Below are 17,841 nucleotides of genomic sequence, written 5' to 3'. Positions count from 1 at the left end.
TGACATCAAGGCAGCTACCGGACGGGAAGGCTGAGTCACGTCGGACCACACGTGGTCACGTGACTGGCGGAAGACTTGGTTCATGGAGCCCGTCTGATGTCAGGGACGTGGTGGTGGGGGGGGGTCACATGATCAGAGGGGAACCAGGCGGGGGTGTTGGTCACGTGACATGCAGGCCGTGGCCCAGCAACCACGGGTGGCCACCAACTCAGACACGCGACCCTGGAAGGCTCCGTGGTTGGAGGTCACCCACTGTCAAGGTGGCTACAGGCTGTCACATGACCCCAAGGCTGCATCACGTGACCCCCAAAAAGGGTCGCGTGGAGGGAGATCACGTGATACCAGCTGGTCACATGGCATCTGAAGGCTCCGTGTGGATGGCAGGTCACGTGACCTCAAGGCAACGCGTGATAGCCACGTGGCCAGGAGTTCGGCCAGGCGGCTTCTCAAGGCTCCGTGGCTTGGACGGGAGGTCACGGGACATCAAGGCAACGTGGCCGGGAGGTCACATGAGGTTGAGGTGCTTACGGGCTGGGTCACATGACACGGCACCACGGGCAGCTGGGCTGGCCGGGCAGCATCAGACGGCTCCGTGGGATGGAGGTCACGTGACATCAAGGCAGCCACGGATCGAGTCCCACGGCGCGTGGGCGGCGTCCCGTGACCGTCACATGACGTCGACGAAGAACTCGCTGGGGTTCCCCATGGCCATGTGGAAGGACTGGCGGCTGGCGGTGAGCTCGGGGGGCACCGAGGCCAGGTCCCGCACCGGGGGGGCGCCGGGGGGCTGCACGGAGGCGGGGCCGGCGCTGGGGGGGCCGGGGGGCATCATCATCACCATCATGGGGTTGTAGGGCAGGGGCATGCCGGGGGGGCCGTAGGAGTGGTGGGAGCGCAGGCTGCTCGCCAAGCTGTGGTGGCTCCGCTGGGGGGCCCCGCCCGCCTCGGCCCCGCCCACGGCCAGGGCGGGGCCGCCCCCGCCGGCTCCGCCCCCCGGCTCCGCCCGCCGCAGGCTGCCGCGGGTCGAGTACTCCGATTCGCTGCCGCTGCCCGACTTGGAGTCGGGGGCCGCCTTCTCGTCCTTGGCCTTCCCCCGGCCCCCGCCGCCCCCGTCGCTCCGGTTCGAGCCGCTGCTCCGGCTCCCTGCAACGAGTGGGGTGGGGGTTAGTGACCCGCCAATCCACAGGGAGCACCCCTGTTACACAGCGAACCCAGGCGTCCTAGCTCCCAGCCCCCGCTACTCTAACCGACCAGCCCCCACTCCCCTCCCAGAGCCGGGGAGAGAACCCAGGAGTCCTGGATCCCAGCCCCCACTCCCGTCCCAGAGCCGGGGAGAGGACCCAGGAGTCCTGGCTCCCAGCCCCCCCTGCTCTAGCCCTCACTCCCTTCCCAAAGCCAGGCAGAGAACCCAGGCATCCTAGCTCCCAGCACCCCTTGCTCCAACCCACCAGCCCCCACTCCCCTCCCAGAGCTGGGGAGAGAACCCAGGCGTCCTGGCTCCCAGCACCCCCTGCTCTAACCCAATGGCCCCCACTCCCCTCCCAGAGCCAGGGAGAGAACCCAGGAGTCCTGGCTCCCAGCCCCTCCCGCTCTAACCCACCAGCCCCCACTCCCCTCCCAGAGCCGGGGAGAGAACCCAGGAGTCCTGGCTCCCAGCCCCTCCCTGCTCTAACCTCCCAGCCCCCACTCCCCTCCCAGAGCCGGGGAGAGAACCCAGGAGTCCTGGCTCCCAGCACCCCCTGCTCTAACCCAACAGCCCCCACTCCCCTCCCAGAGCCAGGCAGAGAACCCAGGCATCCTAGCTCCCAGCACCCCTTGCTCCAACCCACCAGCCCCCACTCCCCTCCCAGCGCCAGGGAGAGAACCCAGGAGTCCTGGCTCCCAGCCCCTCCCACTCTAACCACTGGACCCCCCCTCCCCTCCCGGGGGCTGGACCCCGGGGGGCCGCTCACCCTCGCTGTGCTGGCTGCTGGCGCTGCCCATGCCGTAGCTGTAGGAGGAGAGCTCGTGGTAGGGCGGGGGCTGGGTGCTGTAAGGGTGGGGGGCCGGGTACTGGTAGGAGAAGGTGGGCATCAGGGGCCAGGGCGTGGCCCCGGGCAGCGGGAGCGGCGCCAGCGTGTCCTGGTCCGACGCCCCGCTCGAGCCGTCGTTGTCGTTGAGGGAGAGGTTGGCCATGTCTGCGAGGGAGGAGGAGAGGGTCAGGGGGGCAGGGAATGGGGCAGGGGCCTGTCCCCTCTAGGGGGCGCCGGCTCCCCCCCGGCCCCAGGGCGGGGCCTGGCTGGCTCAAGGGGGGCGGGGAATGGGGCAGGGGCCTGTCCCCTCTAGGGGGCGCTGGCTCCCACCCAGCCCCAGGGCGGGGACTGGCTGGCTCAGGGGGGCGGGAATGGGGCAGGGGCCTGTCCCCTCTAGGGGCGCTGCTCCCACCCGGCCCCAGGGCGGGGACTGGCTGGCTCAGGGGGGTGGGGAATGGGGCAGGGGCCGGCTCCCATCCCACCCCAGGGTGGTGGTCTGACCGGCCTGCTGGGCAAGGAGCTTAGCAAAGAACCCAGGAGTCCGGGCTCCTGCTCCCTGTCACCTCCTGCCCAGCCCCACGGGCCGAGGGGGGGGCTGAGCGGGGTGAGGGTTAGGGGGCCCGGGTGGGGCGCAGGGAATGACAGGTCGGGAAAGAGGGAGCGGGGGGGATCCCCTTGTTTAAAACACCCCAGGCCGGCTCGGCATCCCCCCAGATGGGGCCTGGCCCCCGCCCCCCAGCCCGGAGCTCAGCCCCCGGGGGGCAGGGGGCCGTGGGGGGCCCGCTCACAGTTCTCGCAGCCGCGCAGGTCCCCGAAGACGTAGTAGCACTGCTCGGAGAAGGTGATCTTGTTCACCGTGTGCCGGATGAAGCCGGCTTTCAGCAGGTTGCTGGCGTATTTCCGGGCCTCGCGCCGGTCCTGGAAGCCCTCGACGTGGTGATAGAGCCAGTCCACCACGTCCGAGCCTGGGGGGCGGGGAGGGAGGGGGTCAGCAGGGGGCGCTCTCCCCTGGCAGGCAGGGGGCTCTGTGGGGCAGGGAGCAGGGCAGGGGGCGCTCTGACTGCAGGGCCGCGCTAGGGGGCGCCGTGGGGTAGGGAGCGGAGGGCTCAGCAGAGGGCGCTCTCCCCTGGCAGGCAGGGCTGGCCCCAGGGCGGCACTAGGGGGCGCTGTGGGGCAGGGAGCGCGGGGCTCGGCAGGGGGCGCTCTCCCCTGGCAGGCAGGGCTGGCCCCAGGGCGGCGGTAGGGGGCGCTGTGGGGCAGGGAGCGGGGAGCTCAGCAGGGGGCGCTCTCCTCTGGCAGGGGGCTGGCCCCAGGGCGGCACTAGGGGGCGCCGTGGGGCAGGGCCAGCAGGGGGCTCTCTCCCCTGGCAAGGGGCTGGCCCCAGGGCGGCAGTAGGGGGCGCCGTGGGGCAGGGCCAGCAGGGGGCGCTCTCCCCTGGCAGGGGGCGCTCTCCCCTGGCAGGGGGCTGGCCCCAGGGCGGCACTAGGGGGCGCCGTGGGGCAGGGCCAGCAGGGGGCGCTCTCCCCTGGCAGGGGGCTGGCCCCAGGGCGGCACTAGGGGGCGCTGTGGGGCAGGGAGCGGGGAGCTCAGCAGGGGGCGCTCTCCCCTGGCAGGGGGCTGGCCCCAGGGCGGCACTAGGGGGCGCTGTGGGGCAGGGGACTCAGCAGGGGCGCCCCTGGCAGGGGCTGGCCCCAGGGCGGCGCTAGGGGGCTCTGTGGGGCAGGGGCTCAGCAGGGGCGCTCTCCCCTGGCAGGCGGGGCTGGCCCCAGGACGGCACTAGGGGGCGCCGTGGCGCAGGGCCAGCAGGGGGCTCTCTCCCCTGGCAGGGGGCTGGCCCCAGGGCAGCACTAGGGGGCGCCGTGGGGCAGGGCCCGCTCTCGACGCCGACCCCCCGCCCGGCCGAGCGGCGCCCCCCGGCGGCCGACGTACCCAGGAAGGCGTTGGGGATGGTGATTTTAAGCCACATGCGGTCCCGGACCTCCAGCCCCGACTCCGGCGAGGCCATGGCCTTGGTGACGGACGCCATGTCCGTGTGCACCGACAGGTTGAACTCGTCGAAGCCTGCGGAGAAAGGAGCGATGGGACCCCCCGGCGGGGACCGGCTGGCTGGGGGGAGGGGAGGGGCTGCGGGGCCCGGGGCCCGGCCCCTCGGGGGCCGCTACTCACGCTCGCTCTCGGCGACGGAGCTGCCGGAGGTGATGGTGCTCATGGAGCTGCTGCCGGGGTAGGCGGCGAAGGCGCCGGTCAGGGCGGCCGAGTGGGAGACCCAGGCGGCCGGGTCGATGGGTTGGATGGGCTCATCTGGGGGGGGGGGGAGGAAAGACTGAGTTCGCCCCCAAAAGGCAGCACCCCCCCGTCACTCGCAGCCCCCCCATCTCAGCCCCCAATGAGACGTCTGACTCTCAGAGATGGGGTGTCCATGGGGCAGCCCCCCCACTATCTGCACCCTCCTGTACACCCCCACAACATCACTGATTTTCTCTCTTCAGCCCCCCCTTGGAAAACCCCCCCACCACGAAGCGCCCCCAGATCTGGGAGGACGCCGGCCACTCACACCCCAGACATCGCCCCAAAATCGCCACCCCAGAGATCATGGCTGTGAGGTGCAAGACGCCCCCTCCCCCATCCTTCAGAGGGGGGGGCCACCCGTTCACCCCCAACCCCCGAGGCAAGGGGGGAGACGCCGGCCTCGGTACTTACTCCTGGGCAGCGTGAAGTACCCCTGGGGGGAAGGGTCCCAGCACTTGGCCACCGTCAGCACGATTGGGCTGTAAGAGAAAGGGGGCGGAGGTGAACCCCAACTCCCTCCTGCCACTGAGAGGCGGCCACCTCTGGGGCGGGGCGGACGGTGACCCGGGGACCCCTCGCCCGGCGCTGAGATGCAGCCACCTCTGGGGCGGGGCGGACGGTTACCCAGGGACCCCTCGCCCGGCGCTGAGATGCGGCCACCTCTGGGGCGGGGCGGCCGGTTACCCAGGGACCCCTCGCCCGGCGCTGAGATGCGGCCACCTCTGGGGCGGGGCGGCCGGTTACCCAGAGACCCCTCGCCCGGCGCTGAGATGCGGCCACCTCTGGGGCGGGGCGGCTGGTAACCCAGGCACCCCTCGCCCGGCGCCGAGATGCGGCCACCTCTGGGGCGGGGCGGCCGGTTACCCAGAGACCCCTCGCCCGGCGCTGAGATGCGGCCACCTCTGGGGCGGGACGGCCGGTTACCCAGGACCTCGCCCAGCGCTGAGATGCAGCCACCTCTGGGGCGGGCGGCCGGTTACCCAGGACCCCTCGCCCGGCGCTGAGATGCAGCCACCTCTGGGGCGGGTCGGCCGGTCACCCCGGGACCCCTCGCCCGGCGCTGAGATGCAGCCACCTCTGGGGCGGGGCGGCTGGTTACACGGGGACCCCTCACCCGGCGCTGAGATGCAGCCACCTCTGGGGCAGGGCAGCTGGATACCCAGGGACCCCTCGCCCGGCGCTGAGATGCAGCCACCTCTGGGGTGGGGCGGCCGGTTACCCAGGGACCCCTCGCCCGGCGCTGAGATGCAGCCACCTCTGGGGCGGGGCGGCTGTTTAGCAGGCAGCGATTTTGGGGAAGGATACGAAGGGACTGGTGCTGACGGTGGGGAGCCCGCCCCAGCCCCACTCCCGGCACCACGGTGCTCCCTAAGGACCAGGCTTAGCTCTTCCACCGGCCCAGTTCCCGGGGCTCCGGGGGGGGGGAATTCTGCGCCACTGGGCAAAGCAGAAATGAACGTTGTGCGCCCCGATTTTCCTTCCCCCGCCCCTCCAGAAATGGGCTGCGGGGGCTGCTGTTTCTCCCTCTGGATCCCTGGGCTCTGTGCGGGGGGAGCAGGGATCTGCCGGGGGGTGGGGAGCCCTGCGGCTGGGCTCTGGGGAGGGAGGGGCTTTGGGTGTATTGCCTGGGGGGGGGCACCATGGATGGGCTCTAGAGGAGTGGGGTTGGGGGTCTCTGGCCCCCCAGCTGGACTCAGAGGGGAGGAGAGGGGGCAGAGAAACAGGAACGGAGGATTCCTGGGTTCTCTCCCCGGCTCTGGGAGGGGAGTGGGGGCTGGTGGGTCAGAGCAGGGGGCTGGGAGCCAGGCCTCCGGGGTTCTCTCCGGGCTGTGGCAGGGGTGTGGGGTCTGGGGGGTTAGAGCAGGGGGCTGGGAGCCAGGACTCCTGGGTTCTCTCCCGGCTCTGGGAGGGGAGTGGGGGCTGGTGGCTTAGAGCAGGGGGGGCTGGGAGCCAGGACTCCTGGGTTCGCTCCCCGGCTCTGGGAGGGGAGTGGGGTCTGGAGAGTTGGAGCAAGGGGGGGGCTGGGAGCAAGGACTCCTGGGTTCTCTCCCGGCTCTGGGAGGAGTGGGGCGGGGGGGGTGGAGCAGGGGGGGCTGGGAGCCAGGACTCCTGGGTTCTCTCCCTGGCTCCGGGAGGGGAGTGGGGGCTGGTGGTTAGAGCAGGGGGGCCTGGGAGCCAGGACTCCTGGGTTCTCTCCCCGGCTCTGGGAGGGGAGTGGGGGCTGGTGGGTTGGAGCAGGGGGCTGGAAGCCAGGACTCCTGGGTTCTCTCCCCGGTCAGAGGGGTCACTTTAACTCTCTACTCCTGGGGGAATTTGTGGGTGTTTGTGTAAATTGTCGACGGTATTTGGAAATAAAGAACCAAAATCATTGAAACTGGCCTGATTATGCAGTGTTATTTTGACACACAACATTTCCAGGATTTTCATGTATTGTGCACAGATTTTGCAAATGTTTGGCGCAGATTTTGCAAATGTTTGCCGCAGATTTTGCAAATGTTTGCCGCAGAATGCCCCCAGGTGTAAATTACCAGCGAGGGGCTCCTAGGTAAGGCCCATCCACCACAAGCGACCTCGCGACCGACCTGAGACAGGGTCCTGGGGCACCCCCCAGGCCTCCCCTCCCCCTCCCCCCACCCCGGTGCCCCCCACTCACCCCGGCTTGTGGACGATCTCCCTCAGGACTCTGACGGCGTCGTCGTTGCTCATGTTCTCAAAGTTAATGTCGTTCACCTGTCGGGAAAGTGCGACACAAAGTGACCGGCTCCTTCCTAGGCAGGGTGAGCAGCGGAGCCCGGACGCCTGGGTTCATTCCCCGGCTCTGGGAGGGAAGTAGGGGCTGGTGGTTACAGCAGGAGGGGCTGGGAGCCAGGACTCCTGGGTTCTCTCCCTGGCTCTGGGACAGGAGTGGGGGCTGGCGGTTAGAGCAGGGGGGCTGGGAGCCCGGACGCCTGGGTTCATTCCCTGGCTCTGGGAGGGAAGTGGGGGCTGGTGGTTACCGGGGGGGGGGCGCTGGGAGCTGGATGCCTGGGTTCTCTCCCTGGCTCTGGGAGGGGTGCGGGGGCTGGTGGTTAGCGCGGGGGGGGGCTGGAATGCAGGACTCCTGGGTTCTCTCCCCGGCTCTGGGAGGGGAGTGGGGGCGGGTGGTTAGAGCGGGCGGGGGGGGGGCTGGGAGCCCGGACTCCTGGGTTCTCTCCCCGGCTCTGGGAGGGGAGTGGGGCCCGAATCTCGGCCCAGGGCAGGGAGGGGTCTGTGCAGCGCCCAGCCCAACCGGAGGACCCCCCAATCTCACAGTGACTGGTGCCCCCGGCTACAGGAGGGCCCGGGAGTGGGGGGCAGGGGGCGCACCTGCAGCAGCATGTCCCCCGGCTCAATGCGCCCATCAGCCGCCACCGCGCCCCCCTTCATGATGGAGCCGATGTAGATGCCCCCGTCCCCCCGCTCGTTGCTCTGCCCCACGATGGAGATGCCGAGGAAGTTGTACTTCTCTGGGGGGGGGGGGGGAGAGGGGGACGGGGGGGGTCAGCAGAGGCTTCGCCTCCTCTTGGAACCTTCCCTCAGCCCCCCCCCCCAAAACTTTACCCTCTACTTGGAATCTTCCAGTCTCTCCCCCTCCGCCACTTGGAATCTTCCATTCTCTCTTCCTATACCCCCATTGACCCCACTCTTTTGGAATCTTCTATGCTCACCCCCCTCCAAACTTGGAATCTTCTATGATCACCTCCCCCCCCCCGCACACAGAGCTCCCTACTTTCAATCTTCCATTCTCGTGCCCCCCCCCATCCTCCTCACTTGGAATCTTCCAGTCTCTTCCCCACTCCCTACACACTTAGACTCTTCCATTCTACCCCCCCACCCCGGTTGGTACCTTCCATTCCCCAACCAGAGCTTCCTCCAAACCCCCACCCCCTCTGCCCCAGGCAGATCCTCCCGCCCCATCTCTCCCCTTCCCATGCCTCCACTCCAGCTTCTCCCCACCCCCCACCCGGCCCCCTGTCCTGCCCCCCACCCCCGCCCCCACAGCCCCCCCGCCACCCTTACCCATGTTGAGCGTGACCGTGATGATGTTAAGCGACATGGTAGAGTCGGTGACGCTGCTGAAGGAAGACGTCTGAAACGGAACGGGGGAGTCAGTGGGGCAGAGGCAATGCAGCCCCCCCCCCCACCCCCCAGCTCCCTCCCTCCCTGGCAAGGGGGGGGCCAGGCCCTTACCCGCTCCAGGCGCGGGGGGCGCTGCTTCCGCCGCCTCCGGTGGCGCTTAAGGAGGCGGGAGGCGCTGCTCTGCTCCGTGGAGCTGCTGAACCTGGGGGGGGGCGGGGAAACGGAGGTTATAGCTGGGGCTGCAGGGGAAAAGACAATTGAACCTTCGAGGGCGGGGGGGGACTGCCCCTGCCCCCTCCCCCAGGGGGCATATCCTCCACCCCTCCCTCCCAGCATCCTGGGGAACCCACCCTGCTTTGTCCCGTCCCTGGGGCCCATCTCCCCAACCCGACTCCCTTCCCCACACTGGGTTACCCAGCCCCTGGATTCTCTGCCACCATGGGGACCCCCCACCAATTCCCTGTCCCACACCAGCAGCACCCCCCTGCCCCCAGATCCCACCACCACAGGGAACCCTCAACTCCCTGCCCCACACCAACAGCACCCGGCTGGGTTACCTTGCCCCCGTATCCCGCCTCCACCAGGGAGACCCCAATTCCCTTCCCTCCACCAGGGGGACCCTGCTAGTTTACCCTGGTTCCCCCACAACTAGGGGGACTCCCATGGGGTTTGCTCCTGAATTTGCCCCTGGATTCCATCCCACCACCAGGGATCCCCGTGGGTTCACGCCCTCCCCACCTGCTCATGGTGTCGTCGTCATCTGAGTCGCAGAGGCTGGTGGTCTCGATCTCGCTGGTCAGCAGGGTGGACGAGCTCTCGTACCCGGCCAGGTGTCGTTCCAGCCGCGACTGCCCATTCGGCCGGTGCCCGCCTGCGGTTGTGGGGGGGGAGAGATAGGGTCAGGAAGCTGAGGTGACGATTGCACACCCTTCCCAAAGCCGGGGAGAGAACCCAGGAGTCCTAGCTTCCAGCCCCCCCTACTCTAACCCACCAGCCCCCACTCCCCTCCCAGAGCCGGGGAGAGAACCCAGGAGTCCTGGCTCCCAGCCCCCCCGGCTCTAACCCACCCGCCCCCACGCCCCTCCCAGAGCCGGGGAGAGAACCCAGGAGTCCTGGCTCCCAGCCCCCCCTGCTCTAACCCACCAGCCCCCACTCCCCTCCCAGAGCCAGGGAGAGAACCCAGGAGTCCTGGCTCCCAGCCCCCCTGCTCTAACCCACCAGCCCCCACTCCCCTCCCAGAGCCGGGGAGAGAACCCAGGAGTCCTGGCTCCCAGCCCCCCCTGCTCTCACCACCAGCCCCCACTCCCCTCCCAGAGCTGGGGAGAGAACCCAGGAGTCCCGGCTGGTTCTGGGCCTCTCTCACCACCATGCTCCGTGCTCTCCCGGCGCCGCGGCCTCTCCCTCCGCAGTGACACGACTGACTCCGTCTCCGTCTCGTGCTCCAGGTTCTCCCGGCTGCCCGAGATGTTAGGGCTGCAAAGACCCACGGTTGGTTACTGTTGGGGTCCATAGCTGCCACCCCTCCACCCAGGGGAAGATGGTCCCTTCCACCTCCCCCACCTGTGGACTCTTCCAAAGTCTCCACCCCTGTTTAGTCAGTGGATTCTTCCAATGTGATCTATTGCGAACAGGTCTGGGGATTAGGCAGGATTCTGCTCCACGCCCACCCCCAGCCTGTACTGGCTGGTGGACCCTTCCACCCCTCCCCTGTTTATTGGCAGGTGGACTCTTCCACCCAACCCAATGCAAAGGATTTTCTCCCTCCATCCCCAGGACTAGGAGGTGGACTCTTCCACCCCCTCAGGACTGCAAGTGTGCTCTTCCACCACCCAGTGCACAAGATTTAACACCCCCCCCCAAATAATGGGAAGTGGACCACCCCACTCTGCCCATGATGAGTGGTTCCCTCCAATATTAGCAGGTGTACTTTTCCGCCCCACCCTGGGTTCCCCCCAAAACTGGCAGGTGGACTCTCCCACCCTGCCCTGGGTTCCCCCCAATACTGGCAGGTGGAGTCTTCCATCCCCAACACAGAGGATTTAAGCCCCCCCAATACTGGCACGTGGACTCTTCCATACCTACCGCAGAGGATTTAAGCTCCCCCCCCCCCCGAATACTGGCAGGTGGACGCTTCCATCCCCAACCCAGAGGATTTAAAACCTCTCCCCAGTACCAAAGGTGGACTCTTCCACCTGATCAGTGGCTCCCCCCCCATTACTGGTAATTGGACTCTCCCACCCCCAAATGCAGAGGATTACACACACACACCCCCGTACTGAGAGGTGGACCCTCCCCACCCCACCCCACCCCCGTACTCACTGGAAGGAGGGGGGCCGGGAGTCCCCGATGCCGCTAGTCCTCTCCACGGGCAGCGGGGGCAGGGGGGGCGGTGGGGGCGAGGGCTCCGGTCGGGTCTCTGCGGGAGTCGGCACCGGCTCGGGCTGGGGGGTCTCCGAAGACACCAGCTGGGGGGGGAGGAAGGATGCGTGAGTTGCCTTGGACTGAACCATCCCACGGCCCCTGAGCCAGAAACACCCCCCTTCCCAAAATAGTCTGATCTGGGCAGTGGGAGGGACCATAGCAGGCTTGGGCAGCCCATTGGTTTGATCCAGGGCAGCAGGCGGGATACCGGGGTAGATGGGCCCATGAGCCTGACCTGGGATAGTGGGGAAGGGGCAAGATACAGGGCAAGATGGGCCCACAGGCCCTAATCCAGGACGGTGGGGAAGGGGCGGGCGCCCAGGCTAGATGGGCCCATGGGTCTGATCAGTAACAGGGAATTTCTATGCCCCAGTGCAACTTCCTGTAGCGAGGAGAACGACCCACACGGCCATACCCAGGAGACGACTCTCCCGTTGAAACAAGGCAGCTTTGCATTGTCGTCTGAAATCTCCTCTTTGACCACCCTACAGTGGAGAGAAAGGGAAACAGATTAGCGCGGCCATGTGACCAGGCACCCCTCGCCCGGCGCTGAGATGCAGCCACCTCTGGGGTGGGACACCGAAGCCGATTAACCGCGACACCACACAACAATTTAAGGCCGGGATTGTTCGGTTTGTGGGATCTCAGTCCAGGCCTGTGGCACTCCAAGCAGGGAGATAATTACACTCATGTATGAGGAGGGGGACTTTAGGGAGGCTGAATGGAATAAGCCCAGCTGGAAATTCAGCCCGGACGTCGGACTTCAAATCCCTACAAAGATGTTCCAGAGGATCGTTAACAATTCTGAGGGCCGTGGAAAATGCCTGCTCCCCTTGACCAAAGATTTACCATGCTCGGATGGGTCTGGCTATTTTAATCAGCCTATATGAGTAGCTCAAATGCCGATTGCCAGAGGCTGGGGTCAGGGTTTTAAACAGGAGGAAAGCAAATTTAGAATTTCTCAATGAACTGAACGCAAACGAGATTTACAGTCGCGGGTTTAAATTTATTTATCCTGTTAAAAAGAATTTCACAACCTCTACGGACCAGAAATATTTTCACGACGGTTTCAATTCTGTGTCTGTTTTGAGTAGTCTAACAATTGTCCTTTCTAATCAAATGTCTGTATTTTCAGCGTTTTTAATTACCCCAAATGTACAAAGAATGTTATTTATGGATCACCAGATATGGATAACTATTGTGTTATTTATACTTTAAAATCTATGCCTGACTATTAATAATAATCCAATACATATACATATATTATATGTGGTATTATTGATAACAAAATCCATGTCTGATTATAATTAATAATTATTAACGCACTATTTGTAGCTAGGCTTGGAAAGATTAGATTTTTAATCGGTAAATGTCGGTAAACATCGATTACACCACGGATGATACTCAAAATTTACAGAAAAATGATTTTTGAGAACTCATTCGCGTTTCATTTAAGGCTATTTACTCTGTCTATTTTGACACGTGATGTTGATCATTTGCGTTTTCGCGGTTATAAAGATTTAAGTCGTTGATTCTTAACACTCGCTGTCATTAAATTATCTGGTCTGCCTCAATTTCCCACAACCGTGAAAGTTTAAATCCATAACGGTAATAAAAAGGAGACGTAAACCCCATGATTGTGCAAATGTATAATGGATAAAAAATTGAAAACAATGCTTCAATCCCATAATTTAGTGGTCCCCAACACGGTGCCCGCCGGGGCACCTATGCACGCCCGCGTACTGGCCGGCGGACAAGCATCCGCCAAAATGTCGCCGAAAAGCGCCGCCGAATTGCTGCTGAAAAGCCGCTGATTTTCAGCGGCATTTTGGCGGCGACGCCTCGTGACGTTGCCACTTCTCGGCGGCATTTCGGCGGATGCTTGTCCGCTGGCCATGGTCCTCGGCGGCTCGTCGTCCGGCGCCCGCCACCCGGAACTCACCGTGAGAACTCAGATCGATAAACCTGAAAAAAACGCTTAAACCACCCATTTTGCACAACTGTGAACATTTAAAAGCGATCCGTCTACCTGCATAATTTCACGCCGCTGGGACATTCCATATTGATAAGCATTAAAAACGCATCAGCCCCCTAATTTTGCACATACTGTGAAAACTTTAAATCGGGGGGGGGGGGGACGACTCTTTAAAATAAACATGGATATTATCCATCAAAATGATTTAAAAATTTCAAATTTTGCCAAACCTATTTCTACCGTATTTGCGTGGACATATATAGCTCACCGTCATATCATATGTATGTTCCTAAACCATAAGCCGCATTGCATTTATGACCAATTTTATGTATTCCGACGTTTATAACCCCAAAGCGGCGTTGGATTCAGCCCCACAGCTACGTTATTTTGTCACTCAAGACAGGTATGTTAATATTCATTTATCAAGAGGGCCCTACCAAATTCACGGTCCATTTTGGTCAGTGTCACGGTCACAGGATTTTTAAAATCATCAGTGTCACGATTGCAGCTCGTTAAATCTGAAGCGTCCCGGTGTTGGAACCATATGGGTCCCGACCAAAAAAGAGTTGTGAGGGGACGGGGGGTTGCAAGGTTATTGTAGGGGGGAGGTTGTGGTGCTGCTACCCTTCCTCCTGCGCTGTTTCTGGCGGCCGCCCTGCCAGCAGCAGCGCAGAAGGATGGCGTCTTCTGGTAACGCCAGCCTTAACTTCTGCACTGCTGGGCCCTCGGGCAGCAGCCGCCGCTCTCCGGCCGCCCAGCTCCGAGGGCAGCGCAGAAGTAAAGGTGGCAATACCCTGCCCCCAAAATAACCGTACGAGCCCCCCGCTGTAACTCCCCTTTGGGTCAGGCCTCCCAATTTGAGAAACGCTGGTCTCCCCCCACCCGCCGTGAAATCTGCCTCGCGCAGGGGAAAAGCAGACCAAAGACCGGATTTCGCAGCAGGAGAGCAGATCGCACGGCGTCCTGGGGCGGGTTTTTCGTGGATTTGGTTTATAAGTCAGGGCCGAGCCTGGAGATTTATAACCCCCTGCCGCTTAGTTATGACCCCTACCGATAAGATTCATGACAATTTTGAATTTCAATTCATCTACGTTCGATTATTTAGCCCCGCCTATTTATGAGTGGCCAGTTACGCCACCATCAGGACGGAGCCTTCTCGCTCCCAGCTCCGCTCCCCGGATTCTCTGCCGGACACCGGGGTCCCCCTGGCGCAGGGGTGGGGGGAGGGGGTCTCCTGGAGGCCTGAGTCCTCCCCCAGGGAGAATAATGGAGGGGCCAGGGTCCCCTGGACTCCTGGGTCCTCCGGGGGTGGGGGAAGAGCACAGGGTCTCCCAGATGCCTGGGCCCCCCCAGAAAAGAAATGGGAGGCGGGGTCCCCCGGACTCCTGGGTCCCCCCCGAAAAGAGGACGATGGAGGGCAGCAGGGTATCCCAGATGTCTGGGTCCCCCCAGAAGAGAGATGGCAGGCTGGGTCCCCTAGATGCCTGGGTTCCCCAAGGGGGAGGGGATGAAGGAGGGGGCAGGGTCCCCCGGACATCTGGGTTCCCCGGGGAGGTAGGCGGGGTATCACAGATGCTTGGGTCCCCCCGGGGGGGGGGAGGGAGAGATGAGAGAGGGAGCGGGGTCTCCCGGACACCTGGGTCCCCCGGGGGGGGGGATGAGAGAGGGAGCGGGGTCTCCCGGATGCCTGGGTCCTGATGGAGGAGGAGTGGGGGTCTCCCAGATGCCTGGGTCCCCCTGCAAGGGGATGGGGGGTGGGGTCTCCCGGACGCCTGGGTCCTCGGGAGGGGATGAAGAGTGGGCGGTGCCCAGACGCCTGGGTTTTCCGGGGTGGGGGGGTGGGGTCTCCCGGACGCCTGGGTCCCGAGGGGGGAACGGGGTCCCCCGGACGCCTGGGTCCCCGGCAGGGGATGAGGAGGGGCGGGTCCCCAGATGCCTGGGTCCCCCGGCAGGGATGGGGCGGGGTCCCCCGGACGCCTGGGTTCCCCGGGGGGATAAGGGGGAACGGGGTCCCTTGGACGCCTGGGTTCCCCCGGCAGGGGGTGGGGGCGGGGTCCCCCGGACACTTGGGTTCCCCAGGGGGTGATGAGCAGGGGCGGGGTCTCCCGGACGCCTGGGTCCCGAGGGGGGAACGGGGTCTCCCGGACGCCTGGGTCCGCTGGGGGGCGATGAGGGGGCAGGGTCTCCCGGACGCCTGGGTCCCGGTTGGGGAGGGGATGAGCAGGGGCGGGGTCTCCCGGACGCCTGGGGCCCGAGGGGGGAACGGGGGCCCCCGGACGCCTGGGTCCCGGTTGGGGGAGGGGGATGAGCCGGGGGCCGGGTCTCCCCGCCGCCTGGGTCCCGGTTGGGGGAGGGGGATGAGCAGGGGGCGGGGTCTCCCGGACACCTGGGTCCCCCCGGGGGGGATGAGCAGGAGGCGGGGCCCCCCGGACGCCTGGGTCCCGGTTGGGGGAGGGGGATGAGCAGGGGGCGGAGTCTCCCGGACACCTGGGTCCCCCCGGGGGGGATGAGCAGGAGGCGGGGCCCCCCGGACGCCTGGGTCCCGGTGGGGGGGGCGGGGCCCCCCGGACGCCTGGGTCCCCACCCGAAGTCCTGGTCCATGCTCTTGAAGAAGTACTTGGCGCCGGGCCGGCTCAGCGCCGCCTTGACGTGCCCCAGCGTGATGCGCTCGGCGGGCACCGGGATCTTCACCAGGTAGGGGGTCTCCTCCTCGTCCAGGTGGTAGATCACCTTGGTCTCGCCCGCTCCCCCCGCCGCCATGGTACGGCCCGGCCCGGCCCAGCGCGCCTGCGCCGCCGCCGGCGGACGGGAACGAATCAATCCCGCGGCGGGCGGGGGGTGGGAGGGAAGAGGGGAGCGCGGCGGCCGCCCCCCGCGCGCGCGAGCCGCCCTCTGTCTGGGACTGTCTCGTCTCTACGCTACGCGGGCCGCCGTGCGCGGCTGCGTCACGGCGCTGCGTGCGTGCGTGCGTCCCCGCGACGGGCCTCCGCCGCCTCCCCCCCGTCACGTGACGGAGAGGGCTCGGCCTCTGGAGCTCTGGGAGCGCTTCCCGCGCGCCCTCCCCAGGCGCACGTGCCCACGTCAGCGCGTCACGCAGCGGGCTGGCGTCACGGGAAGGGAGGGGAGGAGCGTTGGGGAACGGGGAGGGGCCAGAGGAATGGGTGGGGAGGGGCGTTTGAGGGGGAGGGGCAGAGGGAAAGAGTGGGGGAGGGGAGGCAGGGGGGAGTCAGAGCAGGAGGGGGATGGGGGTCAGAGGAATGGGTGGGGAGGCAGGGGAATGGGAGTCTGAGGGGAGAGGGTACAGGGGTCAGAGGGAAAGGGGAGGGGAGGCAGGGGAGGGGAGGAGACAGAGCAGGAGGGGGCATGGGGCTCAGAGGGAAAAGGTGGGGAGGGGAGTCAGAGGGGAGAGGGCACAGGGGTCAGAGGGGAGGGGGCAGGGGAAAAGGGGAGGGGAGGAGACAGAGCAGGAGGGGGCACGGGGCTCAGAGGGAAAAGGTGGGGAGGGGAGTCAGAGGGGAGAGGGCACGGGGGTCAGAGAAAGGGTGGGGAGGTAGAGGGGCGGGGAGGCACAGGGGAAGAGGGAATGGGATTCAGAGGGGAGAAGGCACAGGGGTCAGAGGGAAAGGGTGGGGGCAGGGGAAAGGGGGAGGGGAGGAGACAGAGCAGGAGGGCGCACGGGGGCTCAGAGGGAAAAGGTGGGGAGGGGAGGCAGAGGGAGGCACGGGGAAGGGGGATGGGAGGCAGAGGGGAGAGGGCACGGGGGTCAGAAGGAAAGAGGGGGAGGCAGGGGAAAGGGGAAGGGAGTCAGAGCAGGAGGGGGTACAGGGGGTCAGAGGGAAAGGGTGGGGAAAGGGGAGGAATCAGAGTGGGAGGGCACCGGGGGTTAGAGGGAAAGGAGAGGAGGCAGAGGGGAAGGGACTCGGGGGGAAATGGAGGAAGCAGGGGGGTCAGAGGGGGAGGCAGGGAGGGGAGGAGAGGGGGGAGCATCAGAGGGATGGGGAGTCAGGTTGGAAATGGGGGAAGGGAGACGGAAGAGGTGGGGGGCTGGGCAGGGGAGTGGGGGGCTGGTGGAAGCAGCCCATTGCGCACGGGGGAGCCGCAGGGGCTGGACAGACACGGGACTCGTGACACCCCCACTGCTTCCCCCTCCCCAGCTGCGGGCAGAGTTGGTCTCTCCCCGGTACTCCTACCACACCCCTTGTCCCGAGGGGAAACTGAGGCAGAGAGCGGCCACATGGCTCGGCTGAGCTCCCCCAGTGGCCTCTCCCAGCAGGGGCGGTGTGGGGGGGACCCAGTACCTCCCCCCACACACAGCACCCCCTGTCCATGGGGTCCAGCCTGAAACACAAGAGCCGAGTTGCTGGAGCTTTGTGAGCTGTGACGAGGTGGGATGGGATGTTTACAGTAGGTCCTACGCAAACCTCGACGCTGACTTTCCCTGCTCCCGCTTCCCAGTCGAGGGCTCGCGTCCGGGCGACAACCGTGGCCAAAGCCCCAGCTCCCCCCACCCCCCGTTTGTGAGTGCCCGGGGGGCATCTGCTTCCACCCCCTAGGGGCGACAGGGCCCCACAACACCCCCCCCCATAGAAAAGAGGGCAGCTCCATTCTCCTGTACAAACGCAAAAGGGTCCACGTTATTTATTTACATTTAAGCTGCAAAATATTATTAAAACAAAGGGGGGGTTGGAACTGCACCCCACCACCACCACCACCCCAAAAAGAAACACAGATTAAAGAGCCGTCTGGAGGGGGCAGGGGGAGGCTGAGATCTGGTCTCCCTTTTCGGGGTGGGGGAGGAGACGCTGCCGCTGTTAATTAGGGGCACCCCCCCACTCTTCAAACTGCACCCGTCTATTCGGAGACCCTCTCAGATCACCCCCCCCGCTGCTCCTCGCCCGGCGACAGCCCCCCAACTTCCAGCAGGGCCCCCCCTCCTTTCGCTGCTTTGGTGGGGGGCCGGCCGAGGGCGACCGGCCCGGCCCCGAAACAGGTCCCTTGGTGGCAACTTGACCAAACACCCCCCCCTTTTCTTTGTTGATTCTCCCC

The 17,841-nt window shown here is 65.4% G+C and overlaps 1 protein-coding gene across 1 annotated transcript; it reads right to left on the bottom strand.

The window, feature by feature from the left end:
- Nucleotides 1–515: 515 nt before the first annotated feature.
- DVL2 (dishevelled segment polarity protein 2) lies at nucleotides 516–15,664 on the bottom strand. The gene is made up of 15 exons (XM_039500123.1): nucleotides 15,380–15,664; nucleotides 11,236–11,305; nucleotides 10,719–10,864; nucleotides 9,763–9,872; nucleotides 9,138–9,270; nucleotides 8,511–8,601; nucleotides 8,340–8,409; nucleotides 7,647–7,786; nucleotides 6,955–7,031; nucleotides 4,713–4,780; nucleotides 4,179–4,313; nucleotides 3,942–4,073; nucleotides 2,801–2,977; nucleotides 1,953–2,177; nucleotides 516–1,143 (listed from the first exon to the last, which is right to left on the bottom strand). The coding sequence occupies exons 1-15, from the start codon at nucleotides 15,553–15,555 to the stop codon at nucleotides 668–670; spliced, it is 2,226 nt and encodes a 741-aa protein (XP_039356057.1). The 5' UTR covers nucleotides 15,556–15,664; the 3' UTR covers nucleotides 516–667.
- Between the last annotated feature and the right edge of the window lie 2,177 nt (nucleotides 15,665–17,841).

The sequence above is a fragment of the Mauremys reevesii genome, linkage group 14 (genome assembly GCF_016161935.1).
Source record: "Mauremys reevesii isolate NIE-2019 linkage group 14, ASM1616193v1, whole genome shotgun sequence".
Taxonomy (NCBI): domain Eukaryota; kingdom Metazoa; phylum Chordata; order Testudines; family Geoemydidae; genus Mauremys; species Mauremys reevesii.
This window is presented reverse-complemented; position numbering and strand designations above follow the sequence as displayed.